Source organism: Eleutherodactylus coqui, chromosome 6 (genome assembly GCF_035609145.1).
Source record: "Eleutherodactylus coqui strain aEleCoq1 chromosome 6, aEleCoq1.hap1, whole genome shotgun sequence".
In the NCBI taxonomy this organism is placed as follows: Eukaryota; Metazoa; Chordata; class Amphibia; order Anura; family Eleutherodactylidae; genus Eleutherodactylus; species Eleutherodactylus coqui.
Genome location: NC_089842.1, coordinates 68605881 through 68623312, shown reverse-complemented (window position 1 = coordinate 68623312; position 17432 = coordinate 68605881). Strand labels below are relative to the sequence as shown.

General features: G+C 47.6%; 1 protein-coding gene across 5 annotated transcripts in view; it reads right to left on the bottom strand.

Annotated features, from left to right (window-relative positions):
* The window catches only part of LOC136632207 (nicotinamide N-methyltransferase-like), a 48320-nt gene extending 38308 nt beyond the window's left edge, over window positions 1–10012 (bottom strand). The window contains exons 1-4 of one of the 5 annotated variants that reach the window (XM_066606932.1): window positions 9838–10010; window positions 8204–8304; window positions 2916–3036; window positions 1332–1537 (exon numbers count right to left, since the gene is read on the bottom strand). In XM_066606932.1, the coding sequence (XP_066463029.1) occupies window positions 1332–1482 (151 nt within the window). In that variant the 5' untranslated portion in view covers window positions 1483–1537; window positions 2916–3036; window positions 8204–8304; window positions 9838–10010. Of the gene's footprint in view, window positions 1–1331; window positions 1538–2915; window positions 3037–8203; window positions 8305–9837 lie in introns of all 5 variants that reach the window. The other 4 variants (XM_066606935.1, XM_066606934.1, XM_066606931.1 and 1 more) reach the window with 4 other exon arrangements.
* Between the last annotated feature and the right edge of the window lie 7420 nt (window positions 10013–17432).

Sequence of the window (17432 nt, the reverse complement as noted above, 5' to 3'; positions counted from 1 at the left end):
ATTAGCCAAGCAAACAGGCAGATACCAGAAAAATTGTTTTTCAGAGCTTATTGATTCATTCATGTGACATCAACTAATGCCTGGTTTAGACACAACGATTCTCGCTCATAAGACATCTTTTGAGCAATAATCGTTGTGTGCATTTACACGGCAAGATGATTGCTCAAAAGTCACTCAAACAGCAGTTTGAGTGACAGTTGAGCGTTCACTTTGCATAAGCGTGTAAATGAAGGCTCACGCTGTATGCAGAAGATAAGCGGGACCGCTACTTCTGCATACAGCTGTTTTTTTGGAGCGCACAGCTGGTATACAGCTGAGCGCTCCGAGCGCGGTAATGCAGCAGACAAGTGGGGCCACACACAGATCTTGCAATGAATTACTGTGTGTGTATATGCATATATAATACAATTTGGGGGTTGTTAGGTCATTGGATTGCCATCTTTCCTTCAACAGAGGGATGATCGCACATCCATAAACCATATTCAGGCCAGATGTTTGGTACAAACTCAGTAAGGGCTCCTGCACACTTGCGTTTTTTATCTGCGTTTTTTTCATGCAATTGTCAATGGGACTTTCTAATGTTAAAAATGCATCGCAATTTGGTGCGTTTTTAACATTAGAAAGTCCCTTTGAGAATTGTGTGAAAACAAACGTGCAAAAAAAAACGCAAGTGGATATTCACCCTAAATCTATCCTTTATTATGAGGGATAAGATACGGTGCTTGATTGTTGAACCCACACTAATTCCTTCTAAAAGGTGAAATTTTGCAGTCAACATTCCAGCTCTATCTTTTGACCTCCGTAACGTTTTATTTTTCCATGGCGATAGCTTGTATTCTGACAAAGCCTTCTAGGAGCTTTTTTTTTTTTTTTTTAACAGCGTAAATATGTATATAGCAAATTCTGCATTATAATTTGAGGAATGTGGGATAGAGGCTAAATAGGTAAGAGTGACATATGAATCAGCTCAGTACAGCAGGTACCAATAGTAGTGAATGAGTTTGGGGCTCCTTGATTATGCTATTTGTAGCCTAGTCACTAGCTAGAGAAAGAAGAAAACGACAAGTTTCTTGCTGCTAATCATCATCAAGGGGTAGATAGTTTAGAATAAGTAGCCGGTTTTTCTTGCTTTTCTAGTCTGAAATTCTTTTCACTATGTATTCAAGTAGAAATCCACTTTGCTAGCTGTTTAATTGTAGATGCTTTCCACCCTAAATGTTTTTTTTTCCTCTTATGTATTCCTTAAAGCATTCCTGTCCTGAAAATGCTGGCCTACTTAAATGGGCATTCCATCTCATAACGTGAAGGCATATCACTAGGATGTTACCTACCTTCAGTGAAAGTTTTATGTAGATTTTGCAATGCAAAATTGGTCCACTCTCCAAATAGGATTCCTGTCCCTTCTGCATAGGAAGTCAGTAAGTAATTTTTGGCATTAAATTCATCCATGTAGGCTTGCTGTGAGGTAGAAAGGCTGGCCATGATGTTCTATCCTCAGGACTCTCTTCAGAATCTGTTAGATGCCTCAGAAATAGACCTGATTGTAAAATAATGACAATAACAATTTACACAGACAAATCATATATACTACTCTGTTTCCCTGAAAATAAGACATAGCATGATTTTACAGAATTTTTGAGGATGCAGAATGATTTTTCAGGCTTTGAGGATGCTTGAAATATAAGTCCTACTCCAAAATTAAGCCCTGCTAACAGTTAATTAAAAACGTCAATTTAAATAGTGTCCTGGCAGCTATACATGTAAAAAAGTTAAACTTTTTTGAACAAAAATTAATATAAGACACTGTCTTATTTTTGGGGAAACACGGTATAACAATTAATTATTTTAATTGCATTCTATCCTATCAAGTTCTTACTAAGGGCTCCTTCACATGGGTGTAGACATAAATACACTTGCAAGAGTGGGATGTGATTGCTCTGTGAAGAAAACGCTATCACATGCTTCTACTGCATTGTACTGTACTTTGTACTGTTGACTAGTTGGACCAGCAGACTAATACAGTTAAAATATAACCTTTATTAAATAAATAATAAAATGTTTATAAATAGGGCGACTGAACGCATTTATCATTGGGTGATCGATCGATTTCAGTAATTGCATAATCTGTCTTTATCCCCCCATAGTTGTGGATAGAGGTATACTACACTGATCTGAATCTAAATAGAATCTTTGCATGGAGCACAAATTTTGTTCACTCCATGTTGTGGTGGCTTTTTTAAGCATCTAAGATTGAGCTACTTACAATATAGAGTCTGGATATATAACCAGACATTACGTAAAAAGTTTTTCGTTGGGATTTATATATTTACATCATTCCATTTAAGTGTTTGTTCGTGTGTAGATTCGTCTATTCATAGACATTTTATTATTTATTTAATAAAGGTTATATTTTTACTTTATTAGTCTGCTGGTCCAAGCAGTGAGCTGTTTGATCCAATTTGTTGGACAGATTCTGCCTCTGTGACCTTGTTACTTTGTACTGTTGAGAGCGAGTGAACCAGCTGAGCAGCCTATTTAGTCCCTGGTGTTATCAATTAACATCGCAAAATCGCATAGTTCTGTGTGCAATTTTGTGTGAATGGGGTCGCATTTGCACCCCCCCCCCCCCCCATTGACTCCTATGCTGCATTGGGTGCACGTTGCATATTTTCGCTAAAATGCAGAATGTGAAGGAATCTATTGAAATCAATAGGTTCTACTCTCTGCGGTTTACGTGCGCAAAATCGCCCATCTGCAGGAGGCTTAATTCTGTTTAGCTTTTTGCTATATAATGTCCCTCATGACAGAAAACCCCTTTAAAATGTCTATCTTGCTAGGAAAACCATTGCCAGACAGACAATTCCTATACCAGTACATAGTAGCTATTTAGTCAGGTCTTCATACTGTATGCTTACCTGCTACTCTCTCAATGTTCTGATCGTTACTAGAATGCAATTGAGTCAGTAAGGTATGTGTAGCACTTATTATAGCAATCAGCAGTGGGCGAGGCTCACAAGTCTCTGCATCTCTATGACGCTGCAATGAGAATTTCACAAGAGAAGATAGAAGCACACTAATGAGTAAGTTTTTAATTATATCCAAAATTTATGTTCTATAACATGGCCAACAGTGCTCCAGATTTTAATAATTATAATGCCATGAGTGAAGAAGAGGTGGTGTTGAATTAACCTCTTAGTGACGGCCCCATTGCCTTTTTACATCCTCACTAAGTGAGCTTTAATCCTAGAGGACGTAAGTACATGCATCCTCTTAGTAATCCTCTTGTAAGCCCTCTTGGCTGAGGACGTGACAGCTCCATGCTGTCGGTGCCCGCAGGTAGCCGACAGCATGGAGCTGTCATCCTGGGCAGTGGGCAGTCCCCCCCCCCCCCCCCCGGCAATGCGATCGGCACTATCCAATGGATAAAGTAAAAAAATGTTAAAAAATTTAAAGATTCAGCTGCCCTGATGGATCGGATTCATCAGGGCAGCTGAAAGTACTTACCCACCTTGTCCATGGTGTCCCACTGTGAAAGGGTCTTACGGGACCCGGCGCCGCTGTTCCGCGCATGTGCGCCAGACGTATGACGTCACAGGCATGCGCAGAAGGACGGGAGCCCTGGTAAGTTTAAAATCTCCTGGCTCCTGAAGGTAGCTGGGAACCAGGAGATGTCCCATGGGCCCATGATCGCCGTTATCCAATGGATAGCACCAATCATAAAAAAGTTGAAAAAAAGTTAACTTCACCTCCCCTCATTGATAGGATTCATGAGGGGAGGTGAAAATACTCACCCCTGGTCCTCAGCGGTGTCCCAGTCCTCCCTGACCTGAAGTCCCCTTCTGCACATGCGGACCGATGTCACACAGAGGGGATCAGGCCCCGGGAAATTAAAAATCCCTCTGCTCCTGGCTGCCATGTGTAACAAGGAGCAGAGGGATGTCACCAGGGACATGATCACTGTTATCCAATGGATAACAGTAATCATTTAAAGTAAAAAAAAGTAAAAAGTTTGAAAAAGTAAAAAAAAAAAGTTTAAAAAGCTTGCGTTTCATCTCCCCTCATGGATCATATCCGTGAGGGAGGATGAAATTACATACCTAAGGCCCCCGGATTTATCCGCGGATCTTACCCCAACTTCTGCACACACGCCCGTCGCCAGAACGGCAGACGCATGCGCAAATGCAGAGTATTGCCAGGGTAATTTAAAATCTCCCTTCTCTTGGCTACAAAACTTAGCCAAGAGCCTGGAGATTTCACGGGCGGCCGCGTTGAGCAGTTCCTGATCACGTGTTTGCCGTTATCCAATGGATAACCGCAATCACGTAAAAGTTAAAAAAAAGTTGAAGTTCCATCTCCCCTCAGCGATGTGATCGGTGAGAGGAGATTAAACTTTTTACTGGAGTCCTCCGTATTTGAACCCCGAAGGGTTCCCCTTCCGTGGACCTTCCCGACATTCTGCGCATGCGACTGCCAGCCAAATGCTGGACACATGAGCAGGAGGCGAGGAGCCCAGGAAACCTAAAGTCTCCTTGTTCCTGGCGACCAATGGTTGCCGAGAGCCTGGAGCAGTGAGCGGTCCCCGGTCACATGATAAAAAGATAGCGATCTACCTTTGGCCGGTCTCACATGACCGGATAGGAATTACGGACTCCGCATGCGTCTGATCCGTGGTATTATGCAAATCAATCGCACTGGATTACACACTTCCACTCACATTAGTGGGTCAGAATTGTGCAATCACCTCGCAGAAAACAGAACGCAGCGTGTTCTATTTTACTGCAGATATCCGCAGCATAGAGCCTATTATGCTTCATGGTCATGGATATACCCGCAGCCCATACACAACTACATTATGCACAGACTGTGGGTACCTGCGTCATCACTAAGCAACAGCGTGGGAAATACAAACAAAAAAAAGGTGTACTGCGCATGACCGCCTGTGGGAGTAGGCAGTTATGCGCAGTGCATTACATGTCCGTATGCAGTGCCACAGCCAGGATCACAGGTAGGATCCGCCGCGGGCCTCTGCAAGCAGATTCCACTTACGGTCATGTGAGCCCGGCGTTATTCAGATCGTTACTTGTAGTCCCTAATTTACAAGAAGCCCCGGAAACGCTCGCCTTCTTGCAGTTCTAGGAGTAGCTTGTTGAGCGCCTTCTGTATGAGACCGCCGCACCTCCGCAAGCTGACGAAGACTCAGAGCGCCACTTTTTAGGCTGGGTTCACATTGGGCAAATTCCAGGAGGAAATCTCGCGGTTTGGCCGCAGCGAAGAACTGTGAGATTTCTACCGGGAATCCGCTGCTTGAAAACCTGCGGCACTTAGCCGCAGGTTTTGAAGCGGCCTGGCCGCTCGCTTCTCCGCTGCGGCTGGTGCTCCCATAGAGGAGAGCGTAGCCATAGCAGAAGAAAAAAAAAAGAACATGCTGCGGACAGCGAATCCGCAGTGCTGGCTTTGCTGCGGTGGGTTTTCTGCGAAATCTCGTCCACATGGCTGGCTAAGCCCAGGATTAGTGGCCGCAGGCGGATTTGTCAAAGCGAAATTCCAGACAAAACGTCTGTGGTAAGTCCGCCCAGTGTGAACCCAGCTTTACACCTCATCCCTGCCACTGAGGTCAAGAAGTACCCCCCAAAAAGCATGAGAGGAGGAGGGATACCTGGTTTTATTGCCCAATGTACCCATACCAACCAGACCCCCGTAATTACCCGTGTCTTCGAAATAAACCGCACAGTTTACATTATTACTTTTATCTAAGATTTGAGCAACGCAGGAGATAGGGAGGGTTATTATTAGGGAGTCAATTTTTTTTTCTGCACAGGTGAGCAATGGGGCCTGGAATTTATTCAGTTGTGCCCTGCAATCCAACGGGTGTTCCCTGCATTATAGGCCTAGCCATGTGTCCTGTAAGTAAATTAGGGCCACAATGGGTATGCTTCTGAACACGGTACAAACGGGGGTATTCATTTTGGAATTAATGTTTTCATTCCTGTGAGTGGATACAAAATGCCAGACCAATCTTTCATGAAAAGAACAAATTTGTCAGTAAAAAGGCTTTTATTACTGGCCAAAGGATGCGTGAAACCAGGACCTTCAATCCCATCTCTCTAATTGTAACTTGTTTTGCCAACTGGCTCTTTACTTTTTCTCCCTGCATTGTGGGTGATTTGATTCTCCGTTGCATAAAAATTTATTACAAACCTATTCATTTTAGTGGAGCAATATGCAGTTCCCTGTACAGCCCATGGCTATGACCACTGTATTTCAGGACATATGTCATGGTGATTCTCTGCAATTGAAAGTAATTAAAAGTGAAAGTAACACCACACATCCTCCCACACAGTGCCCCTCCACAAGTTCAGTGACATCACCCCCCCTCCATAAATACAGTGATGGCACCCCCGCCGCTCCCCCACACAAGTACAGTAACAGCACCCCCTGCCCCTCCCTCCACAAGTACAGTGATGGCACCTCTGGCCCCTCCCGCACACAAGTTCAGTGACAGCACCCTGCCTCTCCCCCCCACAAGTTCAGTGACAGCACCACGCCTCTCCCCCACACAAGTACAGTGACAGCACCACCTGCCCTTCCCCCACACAAGTACAGTGACAGCACCAATTGCCCCTCCCTCACACAAGTACAGTGACAGCACCCCCTACCCCACCCCCACACAAGTAAAGTGACGCCCCCCCCCCCTCACCCATCCCCCACACAAGTTCAGTAATGGCACCCCGGGCCCTCCGCACACAAGTACAGTGAAGGTACCCCCCACCCCTCCCACCACAATTACAGTGATGGTACAACCCATCCTCCCCCCACTAGTTCAGTGACAGCACCCAAAAACCATTCCCCCCTAACAGTTACCCTTCGGTGCTGGAATCTTCTGATCCTCGCCGCGGCTGTCCAGTAATAAAGAGAGATCACAGCCTGACCGCAGCTACTGTGCATGCGTGAGCTGTACCAGGCATGTCCACGGGCTGGCAATCTCTACTGCACATGCCCGATGAGTGGAGAAGCCGGCTGGAAGAATTTGTCAGATACAGGGACAATGGGATTGTCAACACAGGGGGGTACCCCTGTAGGTAAGTATATAACTTCCGTATGGCTCATGCATTGTAATGGCCAACATGAGGGACTAGTAGAGCGCTGCGTGTCTCCACTCCCCAGCTTCATCTCACATTTTCAGGTCCGCGTGGTAGACCATTATTAAAAGCACAACAGTGCAATCAGGTGCTGACGTGGATAGCGGATAACGCGGAGCCAGCTACTCAGGGTGAGACGCATCACGGATGACAGGTACATCGACCATAGACTCGAACAGATGTGTCAAAAATTCCTTTGGAGAGGATACCCTGAGTGGCTGGTGACAGATCATAGTAGTAAAGCCAAAGATTGTAAACGGGATGAGCTCCTGAATAAACCACACAAAAGAGAGAGGTCTGAGAGGATACCTGTTGTGAGTACTTATAATCCTGTTAGTGGAAGGATTGCTCAAATCCTACGGAGACATTGGCCGCTTTTGGCCAATGGACATCCTGACATTCAGGAATTTCGGTTTCCTCCTCTGATTTCCTATCGCAGGGGAAGGAACCTTAAGGACACTTTGGTTAAAACAGCCCCTCCCCCTCCATCTGGTACTCCTACCTTTGCTAAGAAAGGCAATTTTGCGTGTCTAAATTGCGTCAGTTGCAATAACCTTATTAAAGGACAGTCTTTTTCACATCCAAGGACGGGGAAGAAATACCAGACCAAAGGTACCTATACATGGAATTCAAACTATGTCGTGTATTTAATCAATTGCCCCTGTGGGCTACTATATGTGGGGGAGACTATTCAAGATGTTAAATCATGAATTAGCAAACATAAGAGTACGATCAGAACGGGTCGTCTCGATGCCCCGGTAGCTAAGCATTTTCGGGAGGCAGGCCATACGGTAAGCCAATTACGCTACCGCGTCATCGACCATGTACCAATCAGCGCAAGAGGGGGAGATAGGGTTCATAGACTCAAATATCTTGAGCTTAAATGGATCTTCGAATTGGAGACCCTACATCCGAAGAGTCTCAATGTAGAGTATGTGACAGTTCCATTTTTATGATGATTGGTGAGTGTTTTTTGTTCCGTTATTTTGATATTTTTGCCGTTTTCGGAAGATATGTTCTATGTGTTTTAACTTCTATGATGATTTTAATATGACTCTGTTTACCTACAGGTGTCCTTGCGGTGTTCAGTCGGTGTGTTTCTCCTCGGCGGTACTTTTCTCCATCGGATTTTCTATATTTGTCTTAAATTCCGGATATCAGCTTTCTGCAACACATTTTTTTGTGTTTTATTGGGAGCAATTCGCATGTTTTGCTATACAATATCTGGAGATATTACTTTGCCATTATCCTGGGATATTGATATATTCTACTTGTATGCAGGGGTTGAATCTGATACCAACCAGTCCCCATACCAAATATGATCTATTGGCACCCCCTTTTTTAGACCTTTAGGGTTGTTCTAGGAGGATGCACTGCTTATACTGTGGGCTAATAGGGACTGGTATGCTGATCGAGCTTTTTGTGGTTTCATAGCCTTTTTTGACCACTTGGGGCTTCTGTAGTTGAGTCAAAGGAGATTGCTTTAATATATAGTGCACTGACACATGCGCTGTTAGCAGAGCGCCTCAATCACAGACAAGTTGCATCGAAGTCAGCTGACCAGACTCCTGGCGTCATGTGGACGGTGATGTGACCTCCCCTGACACGATGATGTAATATGAATGCGCCAGCTGCCTCCTATGATACATACTGAGGTCGCCTGATGATGAAGTGGCCTGTCATGGCGCCGATGGGAGGAACACACGGCAGATGCTTGGAGAAACACCTGTTAGGTATTATTTTAATTAAGTAAATGTGGGTCTGCACACTTTGGGTGAGAGGTTGTTCTCACTATATATAGATCATGTTGTTGTATGTCTTGTATGCTTGACAAAGACCACTTTATTCTATGTTCGAAACGTTGCTTAATGCTTATCTTTTGTGGACTTTTGGAATAAAGATGCTATTTAATATACACAACCAGCAGTAAGAAAACTCATTCTCTGTGCTGCCAGTTACTATTTATATTATTGTGGATAGCGGATAATGCATCCAGTGCTTTATCCAACACCCAGTCTTCCACACAGTCCACTCATGCTGGCCAAGGGACTGCACCTCCGAATCCTCAGGCTGCTCCTCCTTCCTCCCAGCCTGGTCACTCCAGGAAAAGGAGAGATTCTGAACAGGCATACTCCCAAGAACTGTTCTTGGGTCCCTGCCTGCCCTGAGTCGGAAAAAACTGTTCATCAGCCATCTGAGGAGTTTGTCGTGACCGATGCCCAAAATTTGGAACTTTCACAGAGTCAGGGTGATGAGGCTGGGGACTTCCAAGCAATGCCTCAACAGTTTTTTTTGGAAGATGATGATGAGACACAGTTGTCTGTCAATGAGGTTGTTCTTAGGGCAGTACGTCTGAGGGAGGAGGAAGAAAAAAAGAAAAAAAGAAACACAGCAGCACTCCAAGGGTTCAGCCACACCGCTGGTGCAAGGTACAATGCAATAGCCCAGTTAGGGTCCCGACTCCCTGGGTCCACTGTTGATCAGCAATGTAGAGAGGAGGAACTAGGCAGCATTCATTGAAGTCTTCTTTATTAAATAGCCATGAGAAAGCAAGCAGCCACGTATCGACCCTGTGCTCGGGTCTTTATCAAGCTAATGCTCCATTACATCAAACCCACAATAAATAGTATCCTCTTACCAATCACAAAACATAAAGTAGATGACAAGACAAGTAACACCTGTGTGCTCACACACTTACCCGCCCAGCCCACTGGTCAGTGTCCGGGATAGTATGGCGGCATATAGCAATAGCAATTAATGACAGCAGCTCCTCCTACACATAGCTGCACGTTCAGATACGCCCCTTGTGATGTCAGTACGTCTCAATGTATCTCCGTTACCAGGGGAACTAACTCCCCTCCTCCACTGCATTCTCCGGTGTATCCTTTATGCTGTCAGCACGTCTAGACTTCTCTTACAATACACACCCAGAGATCATGTGCTGCATCCCACACTGCCAGGGAGATTAACCCTTCAGTAGAAGGCAGCTGACTAGTGCTGTAATGAATGGATCGTACAAGGAACGATCAACCCTCCACAGCAGATGCATCAGACCCAGAGCACCAATCCCTCTCTGTATATATTGTCTTACACTTATATATTTATCAGAAGGGGTTTGATTTCATAAAGGTAAAACCATACCTATTATGTATGGCAATAGAAACCAGTACTAACCATACCTATTCAATCCTAATAGTGCATATTAGTGTAGTAATAATTGTCTTGTATGCTTGACAAAGACCACTTTATTCTATGTTCGAAACGTTGCTTAATGCTTATCTTTTGTGGACTTTTGGAATAAAGATGCTATTTAATATACACAACCAGTGGTAAGAAAACTCATTCTCTGTGCTGCCAGTTACTATTTATATTATTGTGGATAGCGGATAATGCATCCAGTGCTTTATCCAACACCCAGTCTTCCACACAGTCCACTCATGCTGGCCAAGGGACTGCACCTCCGAATCCTCAGGCTGCTCCTCCTTCCTCCCAGCCTGGTCACTCCAGGAAAAGGAGAGATTCTGAACAGGCATACTCCCAAGAACTGTTCTTGGGTCCCTGCCTGCCCTGAGTCGGAAAAAACTGTTCATCAGCCATCTGAGGAGTTTGTCGTGACCGATGCCCAAAATTTGGAACTTTCACAGAGTCAGGGTGATGAGGCTGGGGACTTCCAAGCAATGTCTCAACAGTTTTTTTTGGAAGATGATGATGAGACACAGTTGTCTGTCAATGAGGTTGTTCTTAGGGCAGTACGTCTGAGGGAGGAGGAGACAGAGGATTTAGAGGAAGAGCTGCTGGACGATGAGGTGACTGACCCCACCTGGGTTGCTAAGTCAAATGAAGACAGGGCTTCAGAGAGGGAGGCAAGTACAGCACCAGAACAGGTTGGAAGAGGCAGTGGGGTGGCCAGAAGGAGAAACAGGGCCACAGCAAATAATCCCTCAACTGTTCCATACAGCAACTCCTCGCGGCAAGCCTCCGTGCTGAGGGCTAGGTGTTGGAAGGTCTGGAGGTTTTTTATTGAGAGCATGGACGACCAACAAACTCGCTACTCAGTCGCCAGTAGCCACTATTTTTCCTGCTGTGCCGTTCCCGACCTACACCAGCATGTCTCACGGAACATAAACCGTCCCTTTATCAACGCTGCTACTGGGAAGGTCCACTTAACCACAGACACATTGATAAGTGCTGGCGGGCAGGGCACATTGGGTGAACTTGGCGGAGATTGGGACCGAGTCTGATCCTGGGTCTGCTCACGTGCTACCCACACCGAGGATTGCGGGTCCTACCTCGGTGATGGTTTCTCCGGCTTATTATGCCCTCTACTCCAAACAACCCCCCCCCCCCCTCCTCCACCACCTCCACCTCTCAATTACCATGTGTGAGCACGTCACCTGCAGTCCGTACTGAAACTCCTGAGCTTAGGTGACAAGAGGCACACCGCCTAAGAGCTGTTACAGGGTTTGACGGAGCAGACAGATCTGTGGCTTTCGCCGACGAACCTCCAACCAGGCATGGCCGTGTGCGACAATGGGCATAACCTGGTGGCAGCTCTGCAGCTTCGCAGACTAACACAGTGCCATGCCTGGCCTATGTGTTCAATCTGGTGGTTCAGTGCTTTCTTAAAAACTACCCTCATTTGCCTGACCTGTTCAGCAAGGTGTATCGGGTGTGCACACATTTCAGAAAATCCACCACAGATGCTACCACCCTCAAGACACTGCAACATCGCTTCCAGCTGCCAGTGCACTGACTGTGTTGCGACATTTCCATGCGCTGGAATTCTGTGTTGCACATTTTGGCCAGGCCTTATGAGTAGCGTAGAGCCATTGTAGAATACCAGCTGCAAAATTGCCATCAGAGTGGTAGTCAGCCTGCACAGTTCTTCACAGAGAAGTAGGCATGGATGTCTGACATCTGCCATGTCCTAGGAAACTTTGACGAGGCTACACAAATAGTAAGTGGCAATGTGGCCATTATCAGCGTAATCATCCTGCTGTTTTGCCTGCTCAGAAGGTCGCTGCAAAGCATTAAGGCCGACGCTTTGCGGATAGGAGATGGGGGATGACAACATATCGCTTGATAGCCAAACCACCCCCAAGTCTGTTTCTGCGTATTGGAGGAGGAGGGGGAGAAGGAGGAGGAAGAGATTGCTGCCCACACTGCAGAGGGTACCCATGCTACTTCCCTCACATCTGTTCAGCGTGTATGGGCTGAAGAGGAGCAGGATCATGAAAGTCATCCTCCTAGTGAGGACAGCGATGTGTTGTGTACTGGGACTCTGGCACACATGGCTGACTTAATGTTAAGCTGCCTTTCCCGTGACCCTCAAGTTAGATGCATTCTGGACAACACGGATTACTGGGTGTTCACCCTTCTTGAGCCATGGTATAAGGAGAACCTTTCCACTCTCATTCCTGAAGAGGAAAGGAGTACGAGATTGATGCAATACCACAAGGCCCTGGTGGAAAAGCTGATGCTAAAGATCCCATCTGACAGTGCTAGCGGTAGAAGACACAGTTCAGTGGGCCAACTACCATGTTTCCCGGAAAATAGGTCCTACCCCGATAGTAAGACCTATCAGGTTTTCAGGGGAGGCTTGAAATATAAGGCCTCCCCTGAAAATAGGACCTATCCTGGGTGCCCCACAAACCCCCCCCAAAAATACTCACAGGGTCGGCGGCAGCGTCGAGGGCAGCAGTGGTGTCGGCAGTGGTAATCGCGGCGGCAGTGTCCGCGGCAGCAGCGGCGGCTGTGTCTGGCATCCTCCTCTGTCATACAGCTGCCTTCTGATGGCGACGGGGCTTTGAATACCCCGCCTCCAGCAAAGAAAGCGCTATGATTGGCTAATCGAGTGCAGGCAGCCAATCACAGACAGTGCCCGATGAGCCCATCACAGCCATTCAGTGAATTACATCACTGAATGGCTGTGATTGGCTCATTGAGCGCCGGCTGTGATTGGCTGCCACTGCTCGATCAGCCAATCACAGCGCTCGCTTTGCTGGAGGCAGGGTATTCAAAGCCCTGTCACCAGCAGAAGGCATCTGTGAGACGAGGAGGATGCTGCGCCGCTGCCGGACGCCATCGGGAGGCATCGGGGGCGCCGCGGACTAGGTAAGTGAAAGCCCCCCCCCCCTGAAAATAAGACACTGTGCCCTTTTTGGAGCAAAAAAATATATAAGACAGCGTCTTATTTTTGGGGAAACATGGTAGCAGGGGAGATGCGGGGATCAGGCAGCATGTCCAGCGGAGGCAGGGGAACACTCTCCAAGGCCTTTGACAGTTTTATGACTCCCCAACCAGACTGTGTCACCACTCCCAAGTCTAGACTGAGTAGGAGGGAACAGTGTAAAAAGATGGTGAGGAAGTACATAGCCGATCGTACCAATGTCCTCCATGATCCTTCTGCTTCATATAACTATTGGGTGTCAAAGCTGGACACGTGGCACGAACTTGCGCTGTACGCCTTGGAAGTACTGGCCTACCCTGCTGCTAGCATCTTTTTAGAGAGAGTGTTTAGTGCGACTGGGGGGATGAGCACAGATAAGCGTATCCGCCTGTAATCTGACAGTGCTGACAGGCTTACACTCATTAAGATGAGCAAAGCTGGATTTCCCCAGACATCTCTTCTCCACCGGTGGAAAGCAGCGGAACACAAAGATTCTTTCATACAGGAGAACCGGAGAACAGGAGAACCATGCATCCTCTATCACCACAAAAAGGGGAGAAGTAGCTTGGTCTATCCCTCTCAGATTTTACTTCTCCTTCAACTAAAACAGCATGTCATCAAGACTTCTCTTCTCCACCAGTGGAAAGCAGCGGGACATAAAGATTCTTTGAGCTGGAACAGGAGAACCATGCACCCCAAAAAAGCGGAGAAGTAGCTTGGTCTATCCCTCTCTAAACCAGCATGTCAGCACGCTAAACAGCCAATTTTTCTGTGGGCCAAAAGGCTCTGTTAAAACTAATTTTTTCAGAGGGCTGTCTCCAGGCTCTGTTAGCAAAAAAATAAGCAAGTACGAGTTCTATGTTTAAAAAAAATTTCTGGGTTTTACCTGCACTTTGGGTAACCAAATTTTTCAGGCCTTCACCTAAAGTCTTAGCAAACAAATGTTTCCGGGCCTAGCCTATACTCTTAGGAAACAAATTTTTCAGGTGTTCGTCTCTACTTTTGGTAAACCAATGTTTCAGGGGGTCGCCTATACTTTTGGTACACCAATGTTTCAGGGGGTCGCCTATACTCTTGGTACACAAATGTTTCAAATGTGTGCTTCCTGTTCCTCCTCATCCAATACGCACTTATAAATAGACATTTATGGTGGTGTGGGAAAAATTTGATTACGCTGTGGACGCAGGCTTATGCGGGGGATTGGACTGCAATGCTAGCATGTAACCCAGGACAAGAGGCAGTGGTGTCACCCACAGGCGGTGATTGGCCTTCATTGCACCTAGTGTGGTGCTAAGCTAAGATGTGCCAGGGTGTGTGCCTTGCTGATAATGGTCTGTCCCAAGTAAATTGTTAGGAAGGTGACCGCCAGACTCTTGCCCACAATTTGGCTTAATAGTGCGACCTGGGAGCCTCAGATGCATCAATGTATGCTGCTTCTGCCGTTCCCTATCTTGATTTGTGGTGTTCCCATCACTTTCTGATGTTTTCAGGTGATTCACACCACCTTCCCTATGCGGAGTTGCAGGAGGTCGACTTGAGGTGTCCGATATTCCCCTCATAGAGTGACAATTTGTGTAAATTAGGGGGTGGGGGGGAGCCATAAAGCACCTCCAGCAGAGATGTGGGGAGGTCCCCCTATCGGAGGCTTTGGCTGGACTGCCTTGAGCAGGGATGTTGGAGGAGTAGCTAAGACCCAGCCAGTATCTGGCTTGGACTGGGTGATAGCCATGAAAGTGGCCAGCTTCGCCTCCAGGAGGTCAGGCAGAGCCAGGTGAAATAGAGGGTTCTGAGGTCCAGGATGGAAACCAGTTCATCCATGCCGGGTCGCAGTTCCAGGAGGTCGGCTTGAGGCGGCCAGTATTCCCCTCATCGAGTGACAATGTGTAAAATAGTGGGGCCAGTCAAAAAGAACCTCCAGCAGAGACACAGGGAGGTCCCCTCCTCAGCGGCTAAGTCTCACCAGTCTTTGGCTTGGACCGGGTCATAGCCGTTAGTGTGGCTGACTGGGGCCCCTAAGAGGTCATACTGGGTGAGCTGCAAGTGCCCATGTGCACCCCTAGGTGTCTCACAGTGTTTTTTACTCAAAACCAAGTTATAGCCATTAATGTGGCCGTTTGGGCCCCATAGGAGGTCATCCTGGATGAGCTGGAAGTGCCCCTGTGTGCCCCTGAATGTCTCTTAGTGTTTGGTCAAAACCGGGTCATAGCTGTTAATGTGACCAACTGGGGCCCCTAGGAGGTCGGACTGGGTGAGCTGCAAGTGCAGCCTGAGTGCTGTGGGTGTTCCCCAGTGTTTGGTCAAAACTGGGTCATAGCCATCAATGTGACCGATTGGTGCCCCTAGGAAGTTGGCCTGGGCGACAGCGAAGTCCTCCTGAGTGTCTCCCAATTATTGGTCAAAACCCTGTTATAGCCATCAGAGCAGCCGATTTGAGTTCCAGGAGCTGGGGCTGAGCCAAGTGAATACCGGGATAGGGAAATCCAGTGTGTTCATGCCGGGTTGGAGTTCCAGGAAGTTGGCATGAGTCGGCTGGTTTTCCCTTTAGAAAGTGCAAAAATGTTGGGCATCAAAAAAGCTCCTCCAGCAAAAGTATACAGGGGTGCTGGCTGGGAGAAAGAGTGAGTAACTGTGTCAGAGTTCCAGGGGGTGGCACTGTATTCATGGAGAGCCCTGGTGTTTGCAGGGCTGCCTTGAGTAGAGATCTGGAGGCATAGCATAGTCCCTCCAGATCTTGGGTGGGAACTGGCCCATAGCAATCCGGTTGGCCAGCTGGAGGTGTAGGGTGTAAGCCTGGGCAACAGCCAAGTCATCCTGAGTGTTACAGCCATTAGAGCAGCCAATTGGAGTTCCAGGAGCTGGGGCTGAGCCAAGTGAAAATGCGGGTTGTGAATACCGGGATGGGGAAAATCCAGTGCATTCATTCTGGGTTAGAGTTCCAGGAGGCCGACATGGGGTGGCCGATTTTCCCCTCATAGAGTGGCTATGTGCCGAAATAAGGGGGGCAGCAAAACAGCACCTCTGGTAGAGACATGAGGAGGTCCCCCTGGAGCCGATAGCTGGGCTGGTGGAGGAATGGTAAAACAATGGCAAAGTCCCAAACAGTCTCTTTGCTTTTAACTAAGCGATGGCAGTGGGAGAGCCGGGCTACTGCTCCAGGAGGTTGGCCTGGCCGAGTGGCAGGTCACCTTGAGTGGATCTTGGCCCAAAGTGTCCCCAATATTTGCTTTTAACTGGGTGATTGCAGAGGGAGAGTCTGGCTAGGGCTCCAGGAGGAGGGCCTGGGCGAGTGGCAAGCCCCGCCGGCATCCCACAAGCCTTTTGTGGAAAGAAACAGGATGGGGATAAACTCAGGGCATCCATGCCGGGTGACAATTCCAGGAGGTTGGCGTGAGGCGGCTGATCTCCCGTTAATAGAGTGACAATACTTAAAATGGGAGGGTAGCAAAAAAGCTTGAGCAAAGATCTGGAGATGGTAAAGTCTCTCCCAATCTTGGGTGGGAACAGGGCCACAGCCATCCGGGTAGCTGCCTGGAGGTGCAGAAAGACCCCTCTGAGTGTCCAAACACTCCAGCACTAGCTATGGGGACGGACCCGGCTAGCCATGCTGGGTGGGGACTCTAGGAGGCCAGGCAGTGCCGAGGTGAAGCCCAGTTGCCTTAGAACTGGGATGGGGAAAATCCAGGGCCTCCAAGCCATGTTGGAGTTCCAGGAGGCCGGAATGAGTCAGACGGTTTTCACCTTAGGGAGTGTCTATGTGCTAATATGGTGGTAATCAAAAAAGCACCTCCAGTAGATGTATGCAGGGGGCCTTGCTGGGTGAAAGAGAGAGAGTGACCCGTGGCTGGGTGCCAGCCGCCTGTGTAACTGTGTCAGAGTTTCAGGGGGTGGCACTGCACCCGTGGAGAGCCCCAGAGGCGGTCACATGGCTGCCTTGAGAAAATATCTGGAGTCATTGTAAAGTCCCTCCCAATCTTGGCTGGAAACAGGGCCATAGCCATCCTGGTGGCCACCTGGAGTCCCAGGAGGTTGGCCTGGTAGAGCAGAAAGCCCCCTCGGTGTGTCTCCCAGTATTTGGTCAAAACCTGGTCATATCCACCAGTGAGGACTTTCAGGAGGACAGGCAC